The sequence below is a fragment of the Centroberyx gerrardi genome, chromosome 24, assembly GCF_048128805.1.
Source record: "Centroberyx gerrardi isolate f3 chromosome 24, fCenGer3.hap1.cur.20231027, whole genome shotgun sequence".
Taxonomy (NCBI): Eukaryota; Metazoa; Chordata; class Actinopteri; order Beryciformes; family Berycidae; genus Centroberyx; species Centroberyx gerrardi.
Genome location: NC_136020.1, coordinates 2,150,018 through 2,171,483, shown reverse-complemented (window position 1 = coordinate 2,171,483; position 21,466 = coordinate 2,150,018). Strand labels below are relative to the sequence as shown.

General features: G+C 42.6%; 2 protein-coding genes across 2 annotated transcripts; both read left to right on the top strand.

Moving 5' to 3' along the window:
- Window positions 1-7,509: 7,509 nt before the first annotated feature.
- mkrn1 (makorin, ring finger protein, 1) lies at window positions 7,510-19,161 on the top strand. Its single transcript, XM_071917273.2, has 8 exons — window positions 7,510-7,583; window positions 8,321-8,452; window positions 13,266-13,447; window positions 14,340-14,563; window positions 14,917-15,131; window positions 15,954-16,064; window positions 16,348-16,492; window positions 17,392-19,161. The coding sequence occupies exons 1-8, from the start codon at window positions 7,510-7,512 to the stop codon at window positions 17,602-17,604; spliced, it is 1,296 nt and encodes a 431-aa protein (XP_071773374.1). The 3' UTR covers window positions 17,605-19,161.
- Window positions 19,162-19,932: 771 nt separating this feature from the next.
- tmem121b (transmembrane protein 121B) lies at window positions 19,933-21,111 on the top strand. Its single transcript, XM_071917262.2, has one exon. It carries the CDS (start codon window positions 19,933-19,935, stop codon window positions 21,109-21,111), a length of 1,179 nt encoding a protein of 392 aa, XP_071773363.1.
- The last annotated feature ends 355 nt before the right edge of the window (window positions 21,112-21,466 follow it).

The following is a 21,466-nucleotide window of genomic DNA, read 5'->3' as shown; positions in this document are numbered from 1 at the left end:
CTTTATAATAATATAATGTGCTTATATGATGCATATATGATGATTTAGAACAATATAAATTATAACCAACAGGTCAATTAAACCAAATAATCTTTTGGGCCATTTTAAAGTGCAGGGTTATGATTAAAAATCCCGCAGCTTCTGGAGGAACTTATCTGCAAAGACACAACAAAAGACATTTTAAATTTGTATCACCTCACTTGTTTCACCTCATTTCCACGCTTGAGGTTACAGAGGCATCATTAAAGGGCTTATATTCTGACTTTCTGGGAGTTTGGCCCATTGGTCACCTTATCCAGTATGTGAGGAGAGGATTGATACCAAAATAATTTCTGTGTCTCTAGTTCTGTCCAGTGCACGTTAACGCTTTAGCATACAAATCGTGGGCGATTAGCATTATCTTTAAAGTGCGAAAATGAGAACTTGTACCAGCTCTAAGGCTGGGTGGTTAGTTCATTTTAATGACATGCGTCTAACCTGCCAGGCTTGTTTAGGGGATTGGTAAAATAGACATAAAATTCGACAAAAAGAACGCTCTTTCAACGGCAGAAGATCTCTCTTCCTGTGTAACTTGTTTGTTTACACAGGAAGTGAATAAAGTTAGCTAGACAGCTAAAGTTTTTGCGCTATTTTGTTTTCATGAGTTATGAATCTTCAGGCCAGAGAATAAAAACCAATACCAACTTTGCATTACTAAAAGTTTTATCTTCATACTTTGGATAATGCAAGTCGTCTACAATTACTTTAACATATTGTATATAGTGTTAGCATGCGCACCAGACAGAGCTATCTACCGGACACACTGAGATGATTTTGGTACCAATCCTCTTGTCAGACCAATGACCAATGGTCCAAACTCCCAAAAAGTCAGTGTAGTACTTTAACAGAAATACGTGTACCTGTCCGTTGCGACAGTCCCTTCAGCTGGCACTTTCCCATGGACAAGTTACAAGTGTAAAGTCCTAAGCATCCTGTGCAGTGTGACTGTGAACTGCAGGTCCTTGTTTGGATTCCATTACAGCCATGCTGAAAATAATCATTTATTTATTTATTTATTCAGTATTCAGTTCAGTTTATTTCTCAGAGACAGTGCATAAACAATACTGTAAATATGCCAGAATTAGCCAGGAGGCTAGTTTTCATCTGTAGTCCCTGGCCAGGTGTGAAGTTGGCAGCCTAAATCAAAAACAAGTTTAAAACAATAATCATGTAGTAAGTCATATCAATTACAGTAAAAGTAGTACGGCAGCGTATTGATGTCACAGTGGAAAAAAAAATTGGCTCAGTATCTCGTTATAATGAGATCTTTTTCTCGTTATAACAAGATATTGTTATATATATTATAATGACATATTTTCTTGTTATTATGACATACCAACATATCTCGTTATAACGAGAAACTTTTCTCGCTATAACGAGATACCAAGAAACTTTCAAATGTTGTTATAATGAGAAAAAGATCTATAGCCTAATGAGAAAACAGCCTATGGACATCGGAGAAATTGAGAATGACTCGTTTACACGATTTAATCAAGTTGACTCAGACTCATGGAATGAGACAACTCAGCAACAACAATCAGACTCACTCAACTCATCCTGACTCAGACACAATCAAATGATATCTCGTTATAACGAGAAAAGTTGATATCTCGTTTTAACGAGAAAAGTTTATATCTTGTTATAACGAGAAAAGTTTCTTGTTATAACGAGATATGTTGGTATGTCATTATAACGAGAAACATTTCTCGATATAATGAGATAAGTTGGTATGTCACAATAACGAGAAAAGATGTCATTATAGCATGAAAATATATTGTTATAAAGAGAAAAAGATCTCGTTATAACAAGAAAAGTTTCTCGTTATAACGAGATACTGAGCCTATATTTTTTTCCCACTGTGACATCAATACGCTGCCGTAGGCAAAGCTCATGACTAGGGTTTAGAATTATACCCATAAATGCTACTAAATGATATACAGCCCACTTTTGCAACAACTACTGCTCTTTGTCTTTGTAGGGAAGAACAGCTTTAAAAAGAATCTACCTGTGTGTTAGTTCAGCACTCACCGTGTCAGAGTTGAACCTGCCAAAACGCACCATATGGTCTCTGTTGGCTGCTTTTTTCCTGGAAAATGCTCCAAAACCTTGGTGCAAGGGGTCATTATCTATTTCCCCAGTTGCTCCAGCATTAAATGAATATTCATGTCTGTCCTCAGGTAGAATCACCTGTCTCCCTCTGCCTGACGTCAGTGGAGGAGGGCGAGTGTTGCCGGTCCAGTCAGCACCTCTTTGCCATCCCATTCTGGGTCTCATTCTTGACTCAGCAGATAAAACTTGCAGACAAGCTATGTGGAAGATGAGGAAATATTTCATCAGGGGAAAGTGGCGTTCCATTGGATTCTTTACAGGCAACCTTGAATTGAAATGACCAATCTCCAGCTTTGACAGCACATTATATATCCCTCCCTGCGATCCGCCTCTGTCACAACCTGCCCCAAAATGTCCTGCAATAACGTGTTTAAGTCTCTTGAATTAGCACTTCATCCATCACACCTTGAAAGAAAGGCCAGTGTTTCCGTCTCCATGTCCCAAAGGCATGTGTTCTTTGTTGCAGAACATAACGACAATGTTTCCTAATCGATTATTCATCCAGGAATATGGAACACATTATTATTATTTTGTTTTCTCTCTGCCTCAAAGCCAATTGGCAAATGCAAGCTGAGGCTTTAGTGGCTGGTAGTGTTGCTGATGACGTTACAGTAGAGTGGAAGACGTGTACCACATTAGTGAGCTATCAGTCAGGAGTCAGGAATGATGAAGGCCTGCAGCATTTGGGATCGGGCCCAGTACAACTTTATCACGGCATGACAATCAGTGTGTCAAAGCGATGAGTGTTGATTCAGGCACTTTGTGGTTATGGAACTGGTCATGGGCATGGCTCAGATGGTTTGTGGATTATACAAGCGATGATGTTAGTCCTATGGCTAAATTGGCCTAACTTTATAAATACATCTCCTCTCGCTCTCCTCTGTCTACCTGCTGTCTCCCCCAATGAATTCAGAGAATATGAAGACAGATCATCCCCTCCATTGAGTCAAATGAACAACTCTATACAAGCGACTGAATTTTTTTGGGCTGTCACGCTCAACTGCAATACGCTTCTTGTTATATCATCATTCCCTGACCCTAGTCCAGGGGTTCTCAAATGTTTTCATGTCTTGGTCCCCAAAACAGATGCACATTAGGGCCATGGACCCCCATTTGATCAGATTTGGTGTCAGCGACCCATATGGGAACTCCTCAAGGATCGGAGGAGTTCCCATATAGGTCGGAGGGGGTCAGAGGGGAACTGGGGCCTCCTCAAGCCACACTTCAACCCCCTCAGGAATCCTGGAACGTACTGATGGGGCCCTGGTATCCCCTCAAAAACCCTGGAGTCCCCTCAAGAACTCTGGAATCCCCTCAAGAACCCTGAAATCCCCTCAAGAACTGTGGAATCCCCTCAATAACTCTGGAATCCCCTCTAGGACCTGTGGAACGCCATCACAGACTCCTGGAACCCCTTTAAGAACCCCTGGGAATCCCTGGACCCCATTTTGAGAACCACTGCCCTAGTCTAACGGTTTTCCAGGTCTAACAATGGATTACTTTAATAAATTCATAGCTGTAATGCTCCCTATTGTGGTTGTATAAACTCTCCAGGCTCAACAGTGTGTGACGAATCTGAAACAAGAGAGTGCAACCAAACACTCTGCTGCCTTTTTATTGTCCTCACACAAATTACAAAACTCCATATACTCTGGTCTGACAGAAATGAAAGGGTTGATGATGAATAAAGTCATTGGTTACAACGACAAACATGTTTTTGTCGTCTACCTCCTTCCTGTGGTACAGACAAATGTACAAATGTCAGATATGATTTAACCAAAAGATAATCTATAAATCTATAATCTATAAAGATAATCTGACAGAAAGCAGCACTTTGCAGTGGAGTTGGTCTGTTTTGTAAAATGAGAGTTCGTTTCAATGGCTGTGTACACTTTTTTCAGAGCATGAACCTTAGTTTGGAGAAATGTGTCAAATGAATGAATCACAACACAATCTCAATGTGCAAAACTCTTCATGCAAAGAGCCGAACTGAGTTGCCAAGATCTCATGGGGATCTCAAATGGATGCCAAATGTTTTTTTTTTAATGTGTACAGATCTTACCTTAAAACTCTGTTTATATACAACTCTAAATCACAGTTCACTTCTCAGAATACACCCTCTGCATATAAGTACGTCCCAATGCTTATTACCAAGCACATCATGTTACTGTTACTATTACTGTATTTGAATATACACATTTACAGCAAATCCTGTATGTTATAGCATTACTGTGTGTGTTCATCTTCAGTGATTACAGTAAATTTCAGTATAGTAACCAAAATATCGTTGATGTCCTTACAATAAGGTTGATTTAGAACAGAAAATGTAATCTACAGTAAATTGATGCCACAAGGTACAGTCACTGAATATGTTTCCTTTTGCATATTGTTTTGTGTTTTGGACACAAACAGACTTTCTTTTTGTGTCATGATGGACTCCATTGCTTTTATTTTGCCTTGAATGCATACTGTACATCATTTCAAAAAGTTCACAGCAACTATGATTGAAAACCTTTTGCTCATTGCTATTTGGAAAATCTAAATATTAGGAAATTACCCTTGCATATTCTGTTTTGATGAGAATTTCTCTTGACAGTATTATTAGATAAGGACTGTTTTATTTTAAAATGCAACAAGGACTAAAATCCAATATTCCGATGTAAGCTTTTGCATGATGACAGTTCAATGCTAATACAGCAGTCAATTGATGGTGGCTTGGCCTTTTGAGTGTTAAAAAGTTAAAAAATTGGAATTTTGCTTTGTTAATCTAGCTTTGACTTCTGAGGACTGTAACTGACTTTCTAGTTGCTATATTTCCAAACTGTTGATGGTAAAATGTAGAAGAAACACAAGACCAATATGTTGGTTACAATGGAGAGGGAGTGATTTCATACTTCTTTCATACATGGTCATAAGCCCCTGTTTAAGCCAGCTTCTAAGAGACCTTTGATCAATGTAGCAGTATAATATTCAGTAATACACCCGGCTTTGTACATTCAAATACGTTAAGACGTTTATATCCTCCCTTTAAAATGAACCACTTCTCTCTGGCTTAGTCACCCTGGAGAAGCACCTTGTTGCCGCCTAATCCTCCAGTCTCTTGCTTAAGTTACTTCATACCAAGTTGATGACCGCTTATTGTGCATTGATTTCTGTTTCTCTTCCTCTTTCTTCTTCCTTTGTTCATCCTCTGCAAACAAGCCACTCCTGAGTTTACTCACAGTTGTGCAGAGGCAGCACTCAAATAGATTAGCCAGCTGTAGAGAGAGAGAGAGAGAGAGAGAGAGAGAGAGAGAGATACTGTTAGCTTCACTGTGTGATCACACGTGCTCGTCGTCTCCACTGTGGATAGGGATATATAGTGTTTACTACGGGCGCTTTGCACATAGGGAAAACCGATGTGTCGTCTCCATGGTGACCAATCCGGAGCACAGGATGTCTGCTCGGGTGATGAGAGTCTGAACAATATAGAGGACGGTGTTGTGGTATCAGCCACCAAAACATACACTGTGACAATATGAGCGGACTTACGAATTCAAAAAGCACCATTGAAATCATGTAAGCGGTAGAAATAAAGGGGGGAGAACACCTGCTGCCTGTCCTATTTGCTTTGCTTTGCCTATTAATCCCATACTGTACGGTGTATTGAATGTTTACTGCAAATTGACTCTTGGGATCCAAGCAACATCGTTTCATTTCCTGCATGCAAAACTTCCACTGGGAATACCAATATTTTTAGACAGACGCATACAGTGTTTCCCCCTAGAATTTTATTCTTGTCAGGTTGGAAAAGCCTCTGAAACAGCATTTAGACCATCATGGGACACTAAAACTCTCCATTAAAACCCAGACTGATGCAATTCTCTAGGATTGATTGCTGCCTTTAAATGAAGAATGAATTGACAAAAAACATTACTGAACAATTCAATCAAATGTCATGTCAGGTTTTCCAGACCTCCATCATATCAGACTGACAGCTGATATTTAATAAAGATGTATGACTATGCCTGTGGTAGATTGTGTAAATTCTAATCTGGAAGTGACACTTAGTTCTTAGAGAAAATGGTCGGCTAGAAACGTGGAAAAAAGTGAGAAATGGCACTCTTATGTGTTCTTATGCAATCAAAGGGCTTTCCAACGTACTTTCCTTAAAATAAGATTAAGACATCTCACATAACTACTCACACTCCCACAAACCTACCCACCAACTCATCACACACACACACACACACACACTCCTCTTCTGTTTTGTTTGTGGCACGCCGAGCCAGCCAATCATCACTTCATATCCTCTTACTCTCAGGCTTCGCGGTCCAATCAGCTGAGTTTCTCCGCTCTAATCTCCTAGCAACCGACCTTGTGGTTCCTCAACACACATTAACTGATCATCTGATAGCTGAAAGCTTAATGACATAACAACATCACCTCAACATACCACCAGTACAGTGACATAAGATTGTACAACAAGGTAATACATAATAAATCTCTTTCTCCCCATATTGAATCCCATATGTATTGGATTCACTTTTATTTTGAGATTGCACCTCATACACACACACACACACACACACACACACACACACACACACACACACACACACACACACACACCTGTATAATCAGAGGACAAAGGAGGAGAACAGTAAGTGACAATGAAAACCCTGTTATTTTGCATCATATAGGAAACTCCTTGCATCATGTTACCTGCATCTTCACTCTTGGGGGAAACGATTAAGACTTGCATAATATATTCATGACATGGCTATTCAAAATCCATGAAACAACTTATAGGATACGAATATATTGTCAAGATGATGAAGATGCTACCCGACTCTATCGCACCTCAGTGCCCTCTAGCGGTAAAAGACTGCAGGTGGAGTATTTTGGTAATATTTTTTGAGGGGTTTTGAGAGGGTTTTTTCAGGTTAATAATCAGCAACGGTGTAGTTTAGATCCCCAGAAACTCAAACTATCCAATGAAATAAATACAAATTACACTCTGGTCCACCCCGCCTGTTCAATGTGACAACAAACTGGTCCACTGACTGACAGGTTTTCATTAGCGTGGAGGATTCTGCTATTCCTACTCCTCAGTGAATTTTTACATTTCCAGTAATGATACCATACGAGCTGCTAAAGACAACAATGATTTTTAAGAGGCGTTTTGACATATTAAACTAGAGGTTTGGGCGTCATGACCGCCACAACAACAACTGACGGTGACACTGGTGCCTCTTAGCGGTGAGAATAGGGCGCGGAGTTTCCGATAATCCCCGAACTGGAGCGGAGTTATCCGGAACATCCCGAAGTGGAGCGGAGCTTTACGGAACATCCGGCTGTGGCCTTTCAACATAAACAGCAATGGCGGAGGCAGCAGCAGCGTCTACAGCGGCTTCAGCAGTAACAGGAGGCTGGACCAAACACGTAACCTGCAGGTAAGACAAGACGAAAGAGTATCAGAATATCGAAGACGGCGATATTGTCTATCGTTTGACATGAAAATAGCGGTGGTACGGTGATTTGCGAACGGCTGACAACAGCGTCTTCTGAGCCCATACGGCTAAGCTGTACTGTGTTGTTGTGTTGTGGTCACATAGCAGGCTGGTCTGGTAGACCAGCGGGGCTCTTAGTTTGCTACGTTATTTAGTAATTCGCTGTCCGTTTAAACCAGGCTTAGCTAGCAACATCCGCTGGTCTAAAACAAAGGGATGTTGGCTAAAACCCGGAGCTGTTCGCAGACACCCCCTAAGCTTTCTCTTCAAAAGCTAACGTTAACTAAGGTAGAACTGCTAGCTAGTTGGCAAGTTTAAATTCACAACAGTCAATTAATCACTTCCCTTCCTGGCTGAGATATTATTGACCTCCACCGAGGCGCCACACCAAGTCTGTAACATTGTTAATTGAATTGTTTGTTGTGACCGTAACGTAAGGTTCGCTAAAAGTAGCTGAATACCAGTATGAAAGTGAAAGAAAGACTAGCGTTAGGTCGTAACGAATATTCAAAGCTGCCTTCTCGGGTCTCGTACTAGTCGGCTGTTTAGCTTTTTTTAATAACAGCGCGTTCAGTTTGAAATGCGGATCTGAAAATGCACAACTGTTACAAATTACACCATCCTCTAGCTGTTACTTGACATAATTTACTAGGTCTAATTCATCTTTTTTGTATTTGCAGGTATTTCATGCATGGGCTTTGCAAAGAAGGAGACAACTGTCGATACTCTCATGATCTCGCCAGCAGCAAACCTGCAGCCATGATTTGCAAGTTCTTTCAGAAGGGAAACTGTGCGTATGGGGACCGTTGCAGGTAAATATACTACTGAAATCTGTTATGATTGAGCTTATATTGAATAGGAACGGGAATCAAACATGGATGTCATTTTGAGATGGCCCACTTGTTTTTGAGAAGTCAGCTGGCACATCCTAAAAATGTACAGTTTTCACTTCAGCTGTATTGCAACTTCTTTCTAAAATTGGCCCCGCTCTCAGCCAAATGACAGCAGCTTTGTTGGCAGGGCTTCTCAGAAGTGTTGCAGACGGCTCTTTAAGTGGATCTGACACCTGAGAATGCTGCTTCCTAATGTCAACATGTTGTTGTCGGTGCTGCTGTGTCTGTGGCAGCTCCCATACAGTCTGTTAGCTAGACTCACTCCTGTGGCAGTATAGCATTGCTGTACCGAATGAAATTGTATTTAAATTTGCATTATGTGATTTTTTTTTAAGTGTCTTAACGTGGTGGTAGTGTTTGTTTAACTTGCCTGCCAGCGTAAGCTGTCCAATGTTATTACCATAGAGTAGACTATCACTCTATTGCTGTCGTGCCTTTTGATTTCCATAGGCCTTTGTGACCATATGATTAATATGTGAACATTGTGTTCTTATTGTGTTTTGTCACAAGCTGCTGATTTGACCACAATCCTGAGATCCTATCCTGTCCTATCCTTTAGGTCTTGTCTCATCGCATCTGACATTAAGTTTCATCTTAAGAAGCGTTGGCAGGCAGATTAGGTTCCCAGTTTGTCGTAGAGCCTCAGTTTACCCAGACAGCAGCAGCCAGCCTGTACAGACAGTGTCTGCTTGATGTCTGGGTTCAGGAGCATCCCCATAGTTACCAGGGCTGCTCAGGGGCTACCCCGACGGGACCAAGAAAGCCTTTGTTATTTGGATATCTGGTAATTTCTCTTGAATGAGTTTCTATAGCTGGCCTATTGCTTGTACGGAGTCTTTGGTCTGGAGTATCCAGCGTGGGGCTGTTGTTGTTGTTGTGTTGATAAGTCGCATTCCTCCGTCCATATGATGGCGTTGCAGTGGTGTCCTCATTATTTCCATGACCCCTTGGGGCTCTACAGGCTGTATTAAGACTCCAGAGAAAGGGTCCCGCTGTGGGGGTTTATTATGGTTGAATTCCCTGGGCTCTATCTATTGTGATGGGGCTCTGTCTCGCTCCCTGACTCTGTCTCTCTCTCTCTGCATCCCCCAGGGCCAGACAGAGTGCGCTGCAGCCTGCATGGCAATTGCATAACCCTCTGTGTTTCCCTCCTGTTCCCTTTCTCTAAGTGCCCCCCCTCCCCTCCCACCCCCTTCTGCTGTTGCTGGGTTCACCCAGTTCACTCTGCCATTCTGCTGCAGCGCCCTCTTCTCTCATTTATTTATGCATAGCGCTCGCATCCCCCCCCCCCCCCCCCCCTGTTTGTCCAGCGCTCCAGTGGGTTTCTGGGAGCAGACTGGTTAGCAGTGGGTTCCGGTGGAGCTCAGCGACGTGGAGGAGGCTGGAGGAGAGATAAGGGCATTTCTTCCATTTCTATGGCTGTGTGCACCGGCTGTCAGCGAGTATTAGTCATAGTGTATTGTAGCTATGGTGGAGTTGTCTTGTTTTCCCTACTGAGGCCGCACTAACAGGCAGTCCAGGCATCTGCCATAGGACAGCTGAGGCTCTGCTATGATGGAATGAAGCTGGACTCAATCTGGATGCAATAACCAGAAAAAAGAAGTTCCTATGGTGCATAACCTAAAAACTCTCAGAACAACATCTCGATGTGCGTTATAATGGGCAACTACAGTAATGCTGTGGGTGTAGTGCATAGTCTCATTAAGGTCGCATTCAGATAACATTGTTTAGGCTACATAGTACTTCCTTTGATGCCCAGGTATAGGGCTCAGCTGTGTTTATAGGCCGATGCTGATATTTTTGTATTGCAGCCGGTGTTGTGCCGATATTCAATTTATTAAATGTGACGATTTTTATACCAAATTCCAAGTATTCAGGCAAGTTATATTCTTGCCAGAGTGGAAAATCCCCATCATGGGACACTAAAACTCTTCAGACCCAGACTCCCAGACTAATTAAATTCTTTTAGGGTTAGCGGCTCTTTAAGGCAGGGTGACCACCCACCCCCCTTATTCAATGGTAGGGAAAACTCTGGGATACATTACTGCATTTAAATGAAAATTTCATTTACAAAAACACTAGTGAGCAATTAAATGTAAATCAAATGTTATGTCAGGTTTTCCAGACTCTTTTTCTGTAGCTGTGGTCAGGAAGAAGTTCATCATATCAGAGGTGGACCACACTGACTGGTATCATCTGATATCACTTCCCCTCAGATCTTTCACTGTTAGATATCGTAGTGCATCTGGTACCACAAATGAACACAAAAGGCTTATATAATGCATGCAGCAATGCAACGGTTTCAAGCTTGCAAGCTTTCTCAGGCAGGCAGGAAGAGGCTGTGTGTTTTGTTTGTCAGATATTTTGTTCTTAAATATTTTTGAAAAGCTACGTTAAGTTTACGTCTCATTTTATAAGGTATCGATTTGGTACCAATATTGAGGTACCATAGTTGGTATCGGTATCAAAGTCAAAATTTTGGTATCGAAACCCTAATAACTAGCTAGCCAACTAGTTTGTGAACATTGGGGTGTGGCCATTCCCCTTACTCAAAACATAACCTGTATTGTGCCTGCAATGCATTCTGGTCTGTTGAGGCTGCTGTCAGTGGAGAAATTGGTATCTCTCCCTCTTCTTTGATGGGTTTCTCCCTGTATGACTGTTGAACATTGCAAAATGGCGGCTCTAGAAAGAAGCCCAAAGTCCCTCTTTGATTCTGAGGGACTGACACCAAAACCTGATGCTTACTGTTGATGTTTTAGATCACTGAAACATTTTCTGCTACCAAACTCCATTGTAGCCGTGTTGGAAATATCTGACGTGACGACGTGATGTCACGTTGTCTACGTTTGGCCAGTTATCTACTGGAATAAGAAAAATACACCAAACAACAGAATGTACCCAGGAATACAAGATACATCGCCAATAGCTGTTTTTAGTGCTTTAGGGTGTTTTTTAAAAACTCCATTCTGGTACTGTTTTGTCGCCAGTAACCATCACAGGGTAAAGACCATGGCCTAGTTTCACCCGGAGTATATGTGAGGGCTCCAGAAAACAACCTTATCTCAACTGGGTAAAACATAGAGGTCGGCCCTCTGCTTTCAGACCTAGGCATTTTTGTTTTTAGTGAGTTGGCTGGTTTGAAGCCTAAATATAGCCCACAGATTAGCACCACAGTGGTGGTCTTGCACATTATGCTTTACTCATTAAAATATTTTGCTTTGCTGAATTTAAGCCTTTATCTTTCAGGACAAGGCCATCGAAAATAAAGCATGTGATCACATCCATGTGGAATCATGTGTTTTTTTTCTTTGTTCTTTTAATGCATAACAGCTGCTGGGGAAAAGGCAATGAGGCAGCAGTTCTGAAAACAGAGGTCCTGGGCGATCTATAGAAGAAGGACATAAATATTGATGACCTTGTGGCATTAGTTTCCGTATGAATTGAGGAAGTGGCTCTCTGGGCTAATCTGTCACATATGACTGGGATAACACATTATCTGTTGTATTCTTGTCTCTACAACATGATGTAAGATGATGCAATGTATGCCTAATGTTGTGATCAAGGCTGAACAATCTCTGTGTCACATAGGGAGGTTGCGAAATCTCAAACTGTTACCTCAAACCCCCTATGAAACTAAGGAGAGCGGAGAGTCGCCTACTCCTAAAAACAATAGCATAGTCATTTAAAGGGGTGGAAAGAGAACTAAAATATTCACCTAAAAAAAGTAGCTGATTTAAAATTTATTCAGATTAGAGTTATTTTAAAAACAAAAACAGACAGTGTTATGGTCTTTCCCATGCAATGGACAACGGACGAGAGGATAGACAGTTCAAACTAGGTTCTTTTAATTGAGCAAAAAGATTGGATACTACTTTACAAAATAAAGAACATAGAGAAAACACTTTGTGGATATGCTAGGCAGGTTATGGCTGCGCATGAATCTCTCCTTCACAGCTGACTAACCAACTTTCATTACTGTTTTCTCTCTATAAATACACTGTTGATGTTGCACATTTTTATAGTCTGTGGGGAATGTTCTGAAAATAAGATTTTTAAATTCATGCAAATCTATTCAATCTGTGATTTAAAAAAAACAAAACATTCCCATTATTCAATAATGTTACTACACTAATGTTTCAATGTTTGGCTATCCATCCTAGTGAAGTAGCCAGCCAACAACCAGGCTAACACAAATCAATAATACTGTGAACTTTTCAGGAACTAAAAGAACATCCTCAGTTTTAGCTTGACCATGCATTTTTGGTTGGTTATGTAATTTTTGTTGTTTCTTGTAAAACCTTGTTTTTGTGTCTTTTATTTTAATTTTAATCTTTATTCATCCAGCAAAAGTCAAGTGACCTCCATGTTCTTTTCCAGCAACGCCCTGCTTCACATTCATACAGTTCCACACATTCACACTGGAAGCTGCCCAGTACAACCACAGTCTTCTACTGTTGGCCACTGAGCGGTTGGGGCTTCAGTGCCTTGCTCAAGGGCACCTCAACTGTATTACTTGAGGGAGAGGAGAGTGTTACTCTTCCACTTACCCCACTCACATTTTCCCAGCCGGTCTAGGGATTTGAACCGGCGACCTTCCAGTCACAAGCCTGCTTCTTTAGAACCTGTAGGCTACTACCGATGTTTGTTGTGAAGCGCTTTATTTTTAGAAAAATGAAGCTAAAAATAAAGTTTTGATCGTTAACAATCCGAGCCCTGTGTGTTTCCTCAGGTTTGAACACTGTAAACCAGCCAAGCAGGAGGAGCTGCCGACCACCCAGGCGCTGCCGCTGCCCCCCCTCCCGCTGGCCGGCCCATCAGACCCAGAGCCCAGTGGACCGACACCCGGCCCAGGGGCACGAGACTGGGTCAACGCTGCCGAGTTTGTTCCAGGACAGCCTTACTGCGGACGGGGTGAGTGACTTGCCAGGCGGAACTATTGTTCATGAAACAAAATCACATCGGTAGGGAAACAAGGAAGTGTGGAAATCTAACTGTTGATGGCCGGTGACCGTGAAAATCATTGATTTCAAAGTAAAAGGTTAACTTGGCTCTAGACAGTTATGAAAGTACCTTAAAGGGTAACTTCGGTATTTTTCAACCTGGACCCTATTTTCCCATCTTTTTGTGTCTAAGTGACTAAAGGGGACCACAATTTTTGAATTTGGTCCAGTATTGAGTGAGATCGCTTCAGCCGGCAGCCGCGAAACGGGCTGCAATGTAATCCGACGGGGCAAATCGCACCGTCAATGTACATCCACTAAAAGTGCTTGTTTTTGCCACTGACAGGCTCAGATTGTTATTATAAGTGTCTAACAACATTATGGAAAGGACCCTACAGAGAAATGAAACGTTTTTCTTTACCTTTCGCTTGATCCGGTCTGTGTGTAACCAAGTCTCGCTCAAGTCTCGCGAGAGTTGAGTTGTTGTAGGAAGTTACACACAGACCGGATCAAGCGAAAGGTAAAGAAAAACATTTCATTTCTCTGTGGGTCCGTAGGGGTCCTTTCCATAATGTTGTCAGACACTTATAATAACAATCTGAGCCTGTCAGTGGCAAAAACAAGCACTTTTAGTGGACGTACATTGACGGTGCGATTTTCCCCGTCGGATTACATTGCAGCCCGTTTCGCGGCTGCCGGCTGAAGCGATCTCACTCAATACTGGACCAATTTCAAAAATTGTTGTCCCCTTTAGTCACTTAGACACAAAAATATGGGAAAATAGGGTCCAGGTTGAAAAATACCGAAGTTACCCTTTAACATCACCGTTCCCTCCTTTTATGGTGGATTGTTTGTGGGTCCAGCTGAGCCAGTGAAGGTGGAGGGGTCTGTCCCTCTCATCGAGGAGTTGGACAAAGACCCTGCGCTGGAGGACAAAGAGTTGAGGAAGCAGCTTTGTCCGTACGCCGCCGTCGGTGAGTGCCGCTACGGACTCAACTGCGCCTATCTCCACGGCGACGTGTGCGACATGTGTGGCCTACAGGTGCTCCACCCCACCGACAACACCCAGCGCTCAGAGCACACGAAGGTAACGGTTACAAACACACCCTGCCATGGGATCCACATGAACCATAAGCACAGTACCTCTGGCTGGGGTCTACATGCATAGGCTTCCCACTGTCACAGAATTCCTGGAATATCATAGAAATTTTAGGAAGAAAGAACATTTTTAGATCATGGAAGCGCTTCGACTTAGTTATGGAAAGGCATGGAATTTTACATCAGGGGCACAGTGGGAACCGTGGCATTTCCATGGTTGTTGTCATCCTGTGAAACGGCATCTGAGGACCACAGTTGAATTGAAAACTGATTTATTGGGGAAGCGATTGTGGTTCATTGATTTTTTACCTTTGCCTGGATCTTAACTGTGCTTCCTCCTAGGCTTGCATCGAGGCCCACGAGAAAGACATGGAGATTTCGTTTGCCATCCAACGCAGCAAGGACATGATGTGCGGTGTGTGTATGGAGGTGGTGTTTGAGAAGGCCAACCCCAGCGAGCGTCGTTTTGGCATCCTCTCCAACTGCAGCCACTGTTACTGTCTGAAGTGCATTCGCAAATGGAGGAGTGCCAAGCAGTTTGAGAGCAAAATCATCAAGTGAGTCAGTCACAGGAAGGGAGGGCAGGCACTCAAGTGAGGAAACTCTTTCTTTGGAATGTCCACACTTCCACTTGCTTGTTTCTTGGAAATAGTGAAAGGAATACACCAGGTTTTGGGCCTATTGTTCAACTTCGCCCTTAAGGAGCTTGAACTTGAAATGATGAGGAAATAGACACCAAAATCATCCATGTGTCCCAGGTAGATTGTTGGTTCCAGTGCTTGATAGTAGTGAGTGAGTGATAGTAGGTGACTAGTATATCCCAAAAGTGAGAAAATGAGAGGTTGTAGCAGCTCTAAAGCTAAATGGTAAGTCATTTTAAATGATATGTGGCTAAGTCTGGTAATTTTGTGCAGGAGGTAAAATTAACACAACCAAAATGGTTACTCACCTGATATTGTTCCAAAATTAAACCTAGCTACATCGGCTATATTGAGTTAATGATATTTCGTTTTGAAAATGTGTGTCTACAGGCTATATTATAAAAGCCACATATACCAAAGTATTAGCATGGAGCCTACTATCACTCAACATAGTGTATGCTAAAGCGTTAGCATGGAGCTTACTATCACTCAACATAGTGTATGCTAAAGTGTTAGCATGGAGCCTACTATCAGTCAACATAGTGTATGCTAAAGTGTTAGCATGGAGCACTGGAGCCAGTGATCTGCCGAGGAAACATGGATGATTTTGGTGGTAACGGGTACCTCATGGCTTTCCACGGATTTTGTCTTTTTTTTTTTTTTTTTAATTCACGTCAGGTTAGAATGATTGCATGCATGTTAAAATATTTGACCTCTTTCCACCCTGTTTCTTTGCAGGTCTTGCCCAGAGTGTCGGATCACATCCAACTTCGTCATCCCAAGCGAGTACTGGGTTGAAGATAAGGACGACAAGCAGAAACTCATCCAGAAATACAAGGATGGCATGGGGTACAAATAAGTGCATTTCCTATGCTTAGCCACCACAAATTCTAAACATCAATGCACTCACTACAGACTCCTCTCTGAAACAAGCACTTAAGTAAATGAGATCTCCCTTTAATTGATGAAGAGCTCCTCTGAGAAACATCCATCACTCAACCATCCACAATCAATGTTGCTTGTTTCCTCTTGTCTGTTTTCTCGTGTCCTGAAACACTGAGAAATCTATAAAGCATCGAATGTGATCTAACTTGCTGTGTGTATTGCCCGTTTTCCATTTTGCGTCCTCCAGGAGTAAACCATGTCGATATTTTGACGAGGGCCGCGGAACCTGCCCGTTTGGCTCAAACTGCTTCTACAAGCATGCCTTTCCCGACGGACGGCTGGAGGAAGCCCAGCCCCAGAGAAGGCAGGCAGGATCCAACGGCAGGAACCGGGTAAGAGTGTTAACACTGGCTGCTATACTGCTGCCATTTTAGTAGCAGATACTCCTAAAAATAGAAAATGTGCAACTTGACATTCAGAGTAGGAATGGGCAATTGAAATTCTTCTTTTTTGTTGTTTTGTTTTTTGTAAGATTATTTTTTGGCATTTCTGCTTCATTGGACAGACGATTGACATTACATGGTAGCGATTCAACCTATAGCCAGTTAATTCTAGCTTTTCATTTCTTGTGAACACCACTAAAACAATTGGTCTTTCACCAGATGTGTGCTTCTGCTATATTTTACCATCAACACTTTGGAAATACAGCAACTGGAAAGCCAGAATGTATTTCTGCCAGCCCCTCATACAGTATTGTTTCAGAAGCTCACATTTTGTATGTAGTTTTTAAATGATGTTTCCAAGTTAAATGGGAAGGAGTAGCAGGAGAAAAGTGTTTGTTTTTCTCAATTGATTTGACAATTTTTTTTTCAAATGTTTATGCCTTCAAATTAGGTTCATGCTCTCATTAGTTTAATAATTAGAGACATTTTCATATAAAACGTGCATCTCGGTTGCCAGCTGATATAACATAATAGCACAGCAAACATGGACGCTTGCATGAACTGAGTATAGGTTTAATCACTAAACTCTGGTGTTGGGTAGGTCTTTCCCGAGTCATGTCCGGTTTGTTATGAATAAACAGAAGAAGAACTGGGTAGTTAGCATGAGCAGTGATAGCCACCATTGCTGAACAGACAAATGAAAGAGCGCCACCTACAGAAACTCAAACTTCATCAACAATAAAATCCAAAGAAAAAGATGTCTCAGTACTGGCCAGAGTAACTTTTGGATTACCACTTTTAACATTTCACCCTTTTTAAAATAAAGCTATTTCCCCTTTGTCTTCCAGAACTCGAGGCGAACGCCCCTGTGGGACATCTTCGACGAGCGGGAGAGCACCGACTCCTTCGACAATGAGGACGAGGAGATGGTGACGTTCGAGCTCAGCGAGATGCTCCTCATGCTCCTCGCTGCGGGAACCGACGACGAGGTGACGGATTCAGAGGACGAATGGGACTTGTTTCACGAAGAGCTGGACGATATCTACGAAATTTACCTATAGCACCCCTGCCCACTAACTACCCCCTCCTCCCAAAAGCCCCATTTCCCCCCCTCTATACTAGACACTAGAATGGACTGTCTTGTGTGAGTGATGGACAGTAGCTTTTTTCCCTCGTGTTGTGGCAGTGCCTTTTAATAGCAGGCCATTAATAAAAGTAATAAAAAAAAATAAAAAAAAAACCCCAAAAAACAAAATCCAAGAGGTTGGTGCGCTCGTGCTAAACATTTTCTAGAAACCTGTCCATGTGAATCTTTCCTCGTGCGGTTCATGTAAAAAGGAAAAAAAATAAAACGACAAAAAGAACATGATATAAGAATTAACAAAAAAATTATAATTTTTTCTTTGAATATCGCTAATAAACATTATCAAGTTTATTTGTGGGTGTGGGTTTGACTTATCATTTACCCAGGTGTTTGTACATATTTCTGAGACTCTGAGGATGCACCTAACTCCACTTCCTGTACTGGTGATGGTCATGGTGTAGGGTTCGGCCGATATGGGCTTTTGAAGCTGCCAATAGCTGATATTTTGTGCCGATATTAATATACTTAAATTCGAGCATTTTCATGCCAAAAAGTTAAAAATATTCAGTGTTAAGTATTCAGAATTTGACTAGTCAGACTGGAAAAGCCTCTGAAACGGCATTTAAACCATCATGGGACACTAAAACTCTCCATTAAAACCACGGCTAATGAAATTCTTCGACCTACACCACCTATTCAATAGTAGGGAAACTCTGGGATACATTACTGCCTTTTTAGATGAAGAATTAATTTAAAAAAAAATCATTTTTGAACAATTAAATGAATACATTAAATTGTCAAAACCCAAATGTCATGTCAGGTTTTCCAGACTGTTTTCCTGTAGCTGTGGTCAGGAAAGAACCTCCATCATATCAGAGGTAGACCACACTGACCTATATTCCCCAATATCGGCCAAATATATTGGCAAACTGATATATCGGTCTAACCCTAGTGTGGCGGTTTTGGATTGATCCTCTTCTCGTGCACTGAATTGACTACTGGGTAGAGGCAGCCGTCGGCTTCACTTATTCTCATGCACAATCGCACTCTTACATCCTGTTTTCCCTCCCGAAATACAGGTGAACACTTTTTATCTCTACAAAGACTCCCCCCCCCCCATGGGCCCCAATGCACATTGCTATCCGTCCTGAATCTCAGCATCCAGGAACACCTGTGGTACCTAAAGGCAAAGTCTTGACTTGACTTCCTCCGAACCAAGCTTAAGAGTTAACACTTGTGATTTGGACTCTTCACATCAGCAGACTTAAAATGCAGAAAATAAAGAGGCGGAATGTCTTTTTTTTTAATCTTTTCCTCCCAGAATACCTGTCTTTGAACTGTAGATATTTCTGTTTTGCTTCAAGTGAGTAATGCATATTAAGCCAGGCTGAAAAGACGCCCATCCACAAACTCCAGATAGCTGGTCGCAACCTGTTGAACTCCATTGGAATGCATATGTTTATACTGAAATGTGTGTTTTCTATGTTCCACAGCCATCCATCATAACTTGAAATTAAAGTTTATTATCAAAGTCTGTATTTTGTGGAGTGAAATTATTTTATGTATTATTTATTTTAATGTGTTTGTGGTCAAAGAACCTATTTTCCTCCAGTCAGGTACTTAGGCTGTGTTCTGTATTGTTTGGTATTCCAAGAGAATTCACAATAAATAGGCTGTGATTAAATAACTTTACCATTCAAAACAGAAGAAAATTTCAAGTGACATTGAGATCTTTCAGCCTATAATGAATACCTACCCTCTATGAGTAGGGTATTCCATCCAATTCGGTTATTAAAATCGCTTTATTATAATGTCAAATTATATTTTAACACCATTTACTATTGGTTTACTGTTGCCTATTTTACAGGGTTAACAATCCACTAAACCCTAAATCCCTGCAACTAATATTAACAGCCAAAACTTCCAAATATGATTACATATTTACTAAATTGACTGATGACTGACAAGATATTATTTGGTCAATCTGACAAATTATTAGACCAAGGTCACAAAGCGAACTGAGTTTTTACAGCTTCCAAATAGATCTGTGGTGGTTTTTGGTTGATCTCTGCTCTCCATTATAATGATAAAAAAACTCCAATATATCGTCACTGAAAATCAGCACTAATTAACACTGGAAAATGTGCTATGTGGTGATTTTTCTGAGTCTATTATGTATAAACGGCTCTAGTCCATTCCATCAGATGTAATCCATGCCTTGTTTTGCGCGCGTCCGTCTCCCTCCACCTTTAAAAGCATCAGGGAGGAAGAAAAGAGGAGAAAGGGAGGCGACCGCACAAATACAATGATCTCAGAAACTGGTAACGACAATCCGAAGGCCGACTATCCCCGATCCGAAGCGACCATCTGCCCAGACTCCCCCGTCTCCTCGTCTCCTGAAGCCGGGCAGCTGTTGAGCAGGAGGCGGGACACCCAGACGACCAGCGGCAGCATCAACCCGGAGGAGAGCAGCATCCAGCCCCTGGTCTCCTCAGCCGCAGCCGCCGCCTGCATCATGACATCGGGGGAGTTCATGCAGACCGCTCCCCTGCTGGTGCACAAATCCAAGAGGAACCTGCTGTACAAGGCGCTGTGCTTCCTCCTCCTCATCTTCCAGGGCGGCATACTGGACTTCTACCTCATCATCTTCACGGATCTGTACTGGTGCTCGTGGATCGCCACGGACCTGGTGGTGATCTCCGGCTGGGGGATTTTCTTCATGAAGAACGCCAGGAGCAAGCGGGAGCGGGCCTGCGGCTTCCACCAGAAGAGCTCCATCTTCGGCTGCAACCTCGGGGAATTCACCTACGCCTACTTGGCCTGGCTCATCTACGTGATAGCCTGCACGCCGAAAGTGGTGCTCATCCTGGAGACGTCCATCCTGGACCTCATCGCTCTCAAAGTCCCGTGTGGAGTGACCGGCTTCAAAATCATCGTGCTGCTCTCCGCGCCGCTGCTCTTCTGCCTCATCAACTCCATCATCGAGGATTTAAACGGGGCGACGCGCCACCACTCCCAGAGCTGCTTCATGAGCACCTGCCTGGACCTGCTGGACGGCTTCACGCTGGTGGAGATGCTCCTGAGGAACGAGATACCCACCGTCTACCTGAAGTACACCGTCATCTCGGTGTATTTCGTCGCCCTGGCCGTGCCGGTGATCTGGCTGTACGAGCTGACGGCGTCGGAGCTGCGCTGCCGGTGGCTGTGGGCGAGGTTCGTCACGGGCCTGGTGGTCAACGCTCCCTTGCTGGTGGTCAGGTGCTTCCAGGTCTACGTTTACAAGATGCCCATCTCTGTGTTCATGTTCAAAAATATGTTTTTCCTGGTGTGTAAGTTTCTGGAGCTGGTGGAGCAGTGCGTGACGGTGCGCGGGATGAGGCGGCTGACCAGCGGCAGCAACCCGGCCCAGTTCTCCCACTGCGTGTCCGAGAATGACATGTGTCCCCACGGCTATGTGAACACCTTAGCCGTCACCCAGTCCTAGACCACAGACCCGCCCACCGACCTCCGGTATATCTGGGAAACTGACGGCGGGAATCTGGAGGACTCATGCTGCGTTCAGGTCACAGTTGCAAATCGGAAATTCCCATTCTGTAGGGTCAGAATTACAACCTCCGGCCGGGTTGCATGGACGCCCGCAAGATATTCTTTGCCAACGCAAAACCTACAAGCTAATGTTATGTCAGTGATATTTAGCAACATTAGCCAGCAAGTTAGCATAGAAGGTTAGCTACTGTAAGTGCAACTTTACATTTAAAATGTATAGCCTATGTTTAAAGTGGCAAAGAGTTCCGGACACAGTGTTACGAAAGAGAGGGAGCTGTTGATATTTTATTCCA

Coding starts and splice junctions, on each gene's coding strand:
- mkrn1 (XM_071917273.2), top strand. CDS start 7,510: ATGGCGGAGGCAGCAGCAGCGTCTACAGCGGCTTCAGCAGTAACAGGA. Junction 7,584..8,320: donor ACCAAACACGTAACCTGCAG/GTAAGACAAGAC, acceptor TTGTATTTGCAG/GTATTTCATGCATGGGCTTT. Junction 16,493..17,391: donor GATCCAACGGCAGGAACCGG/GTAAGAGTGTTA, acceptor TTTGTCTTCCAG/AACTCGAGGCGAACGCCCCT.
- tmem121b (XM_071917262.2), top strand. CDS start 19,933: ATGATCTCAGAAACTGGTAACGACAATCCGAAGGCCGACTATCCCCGA.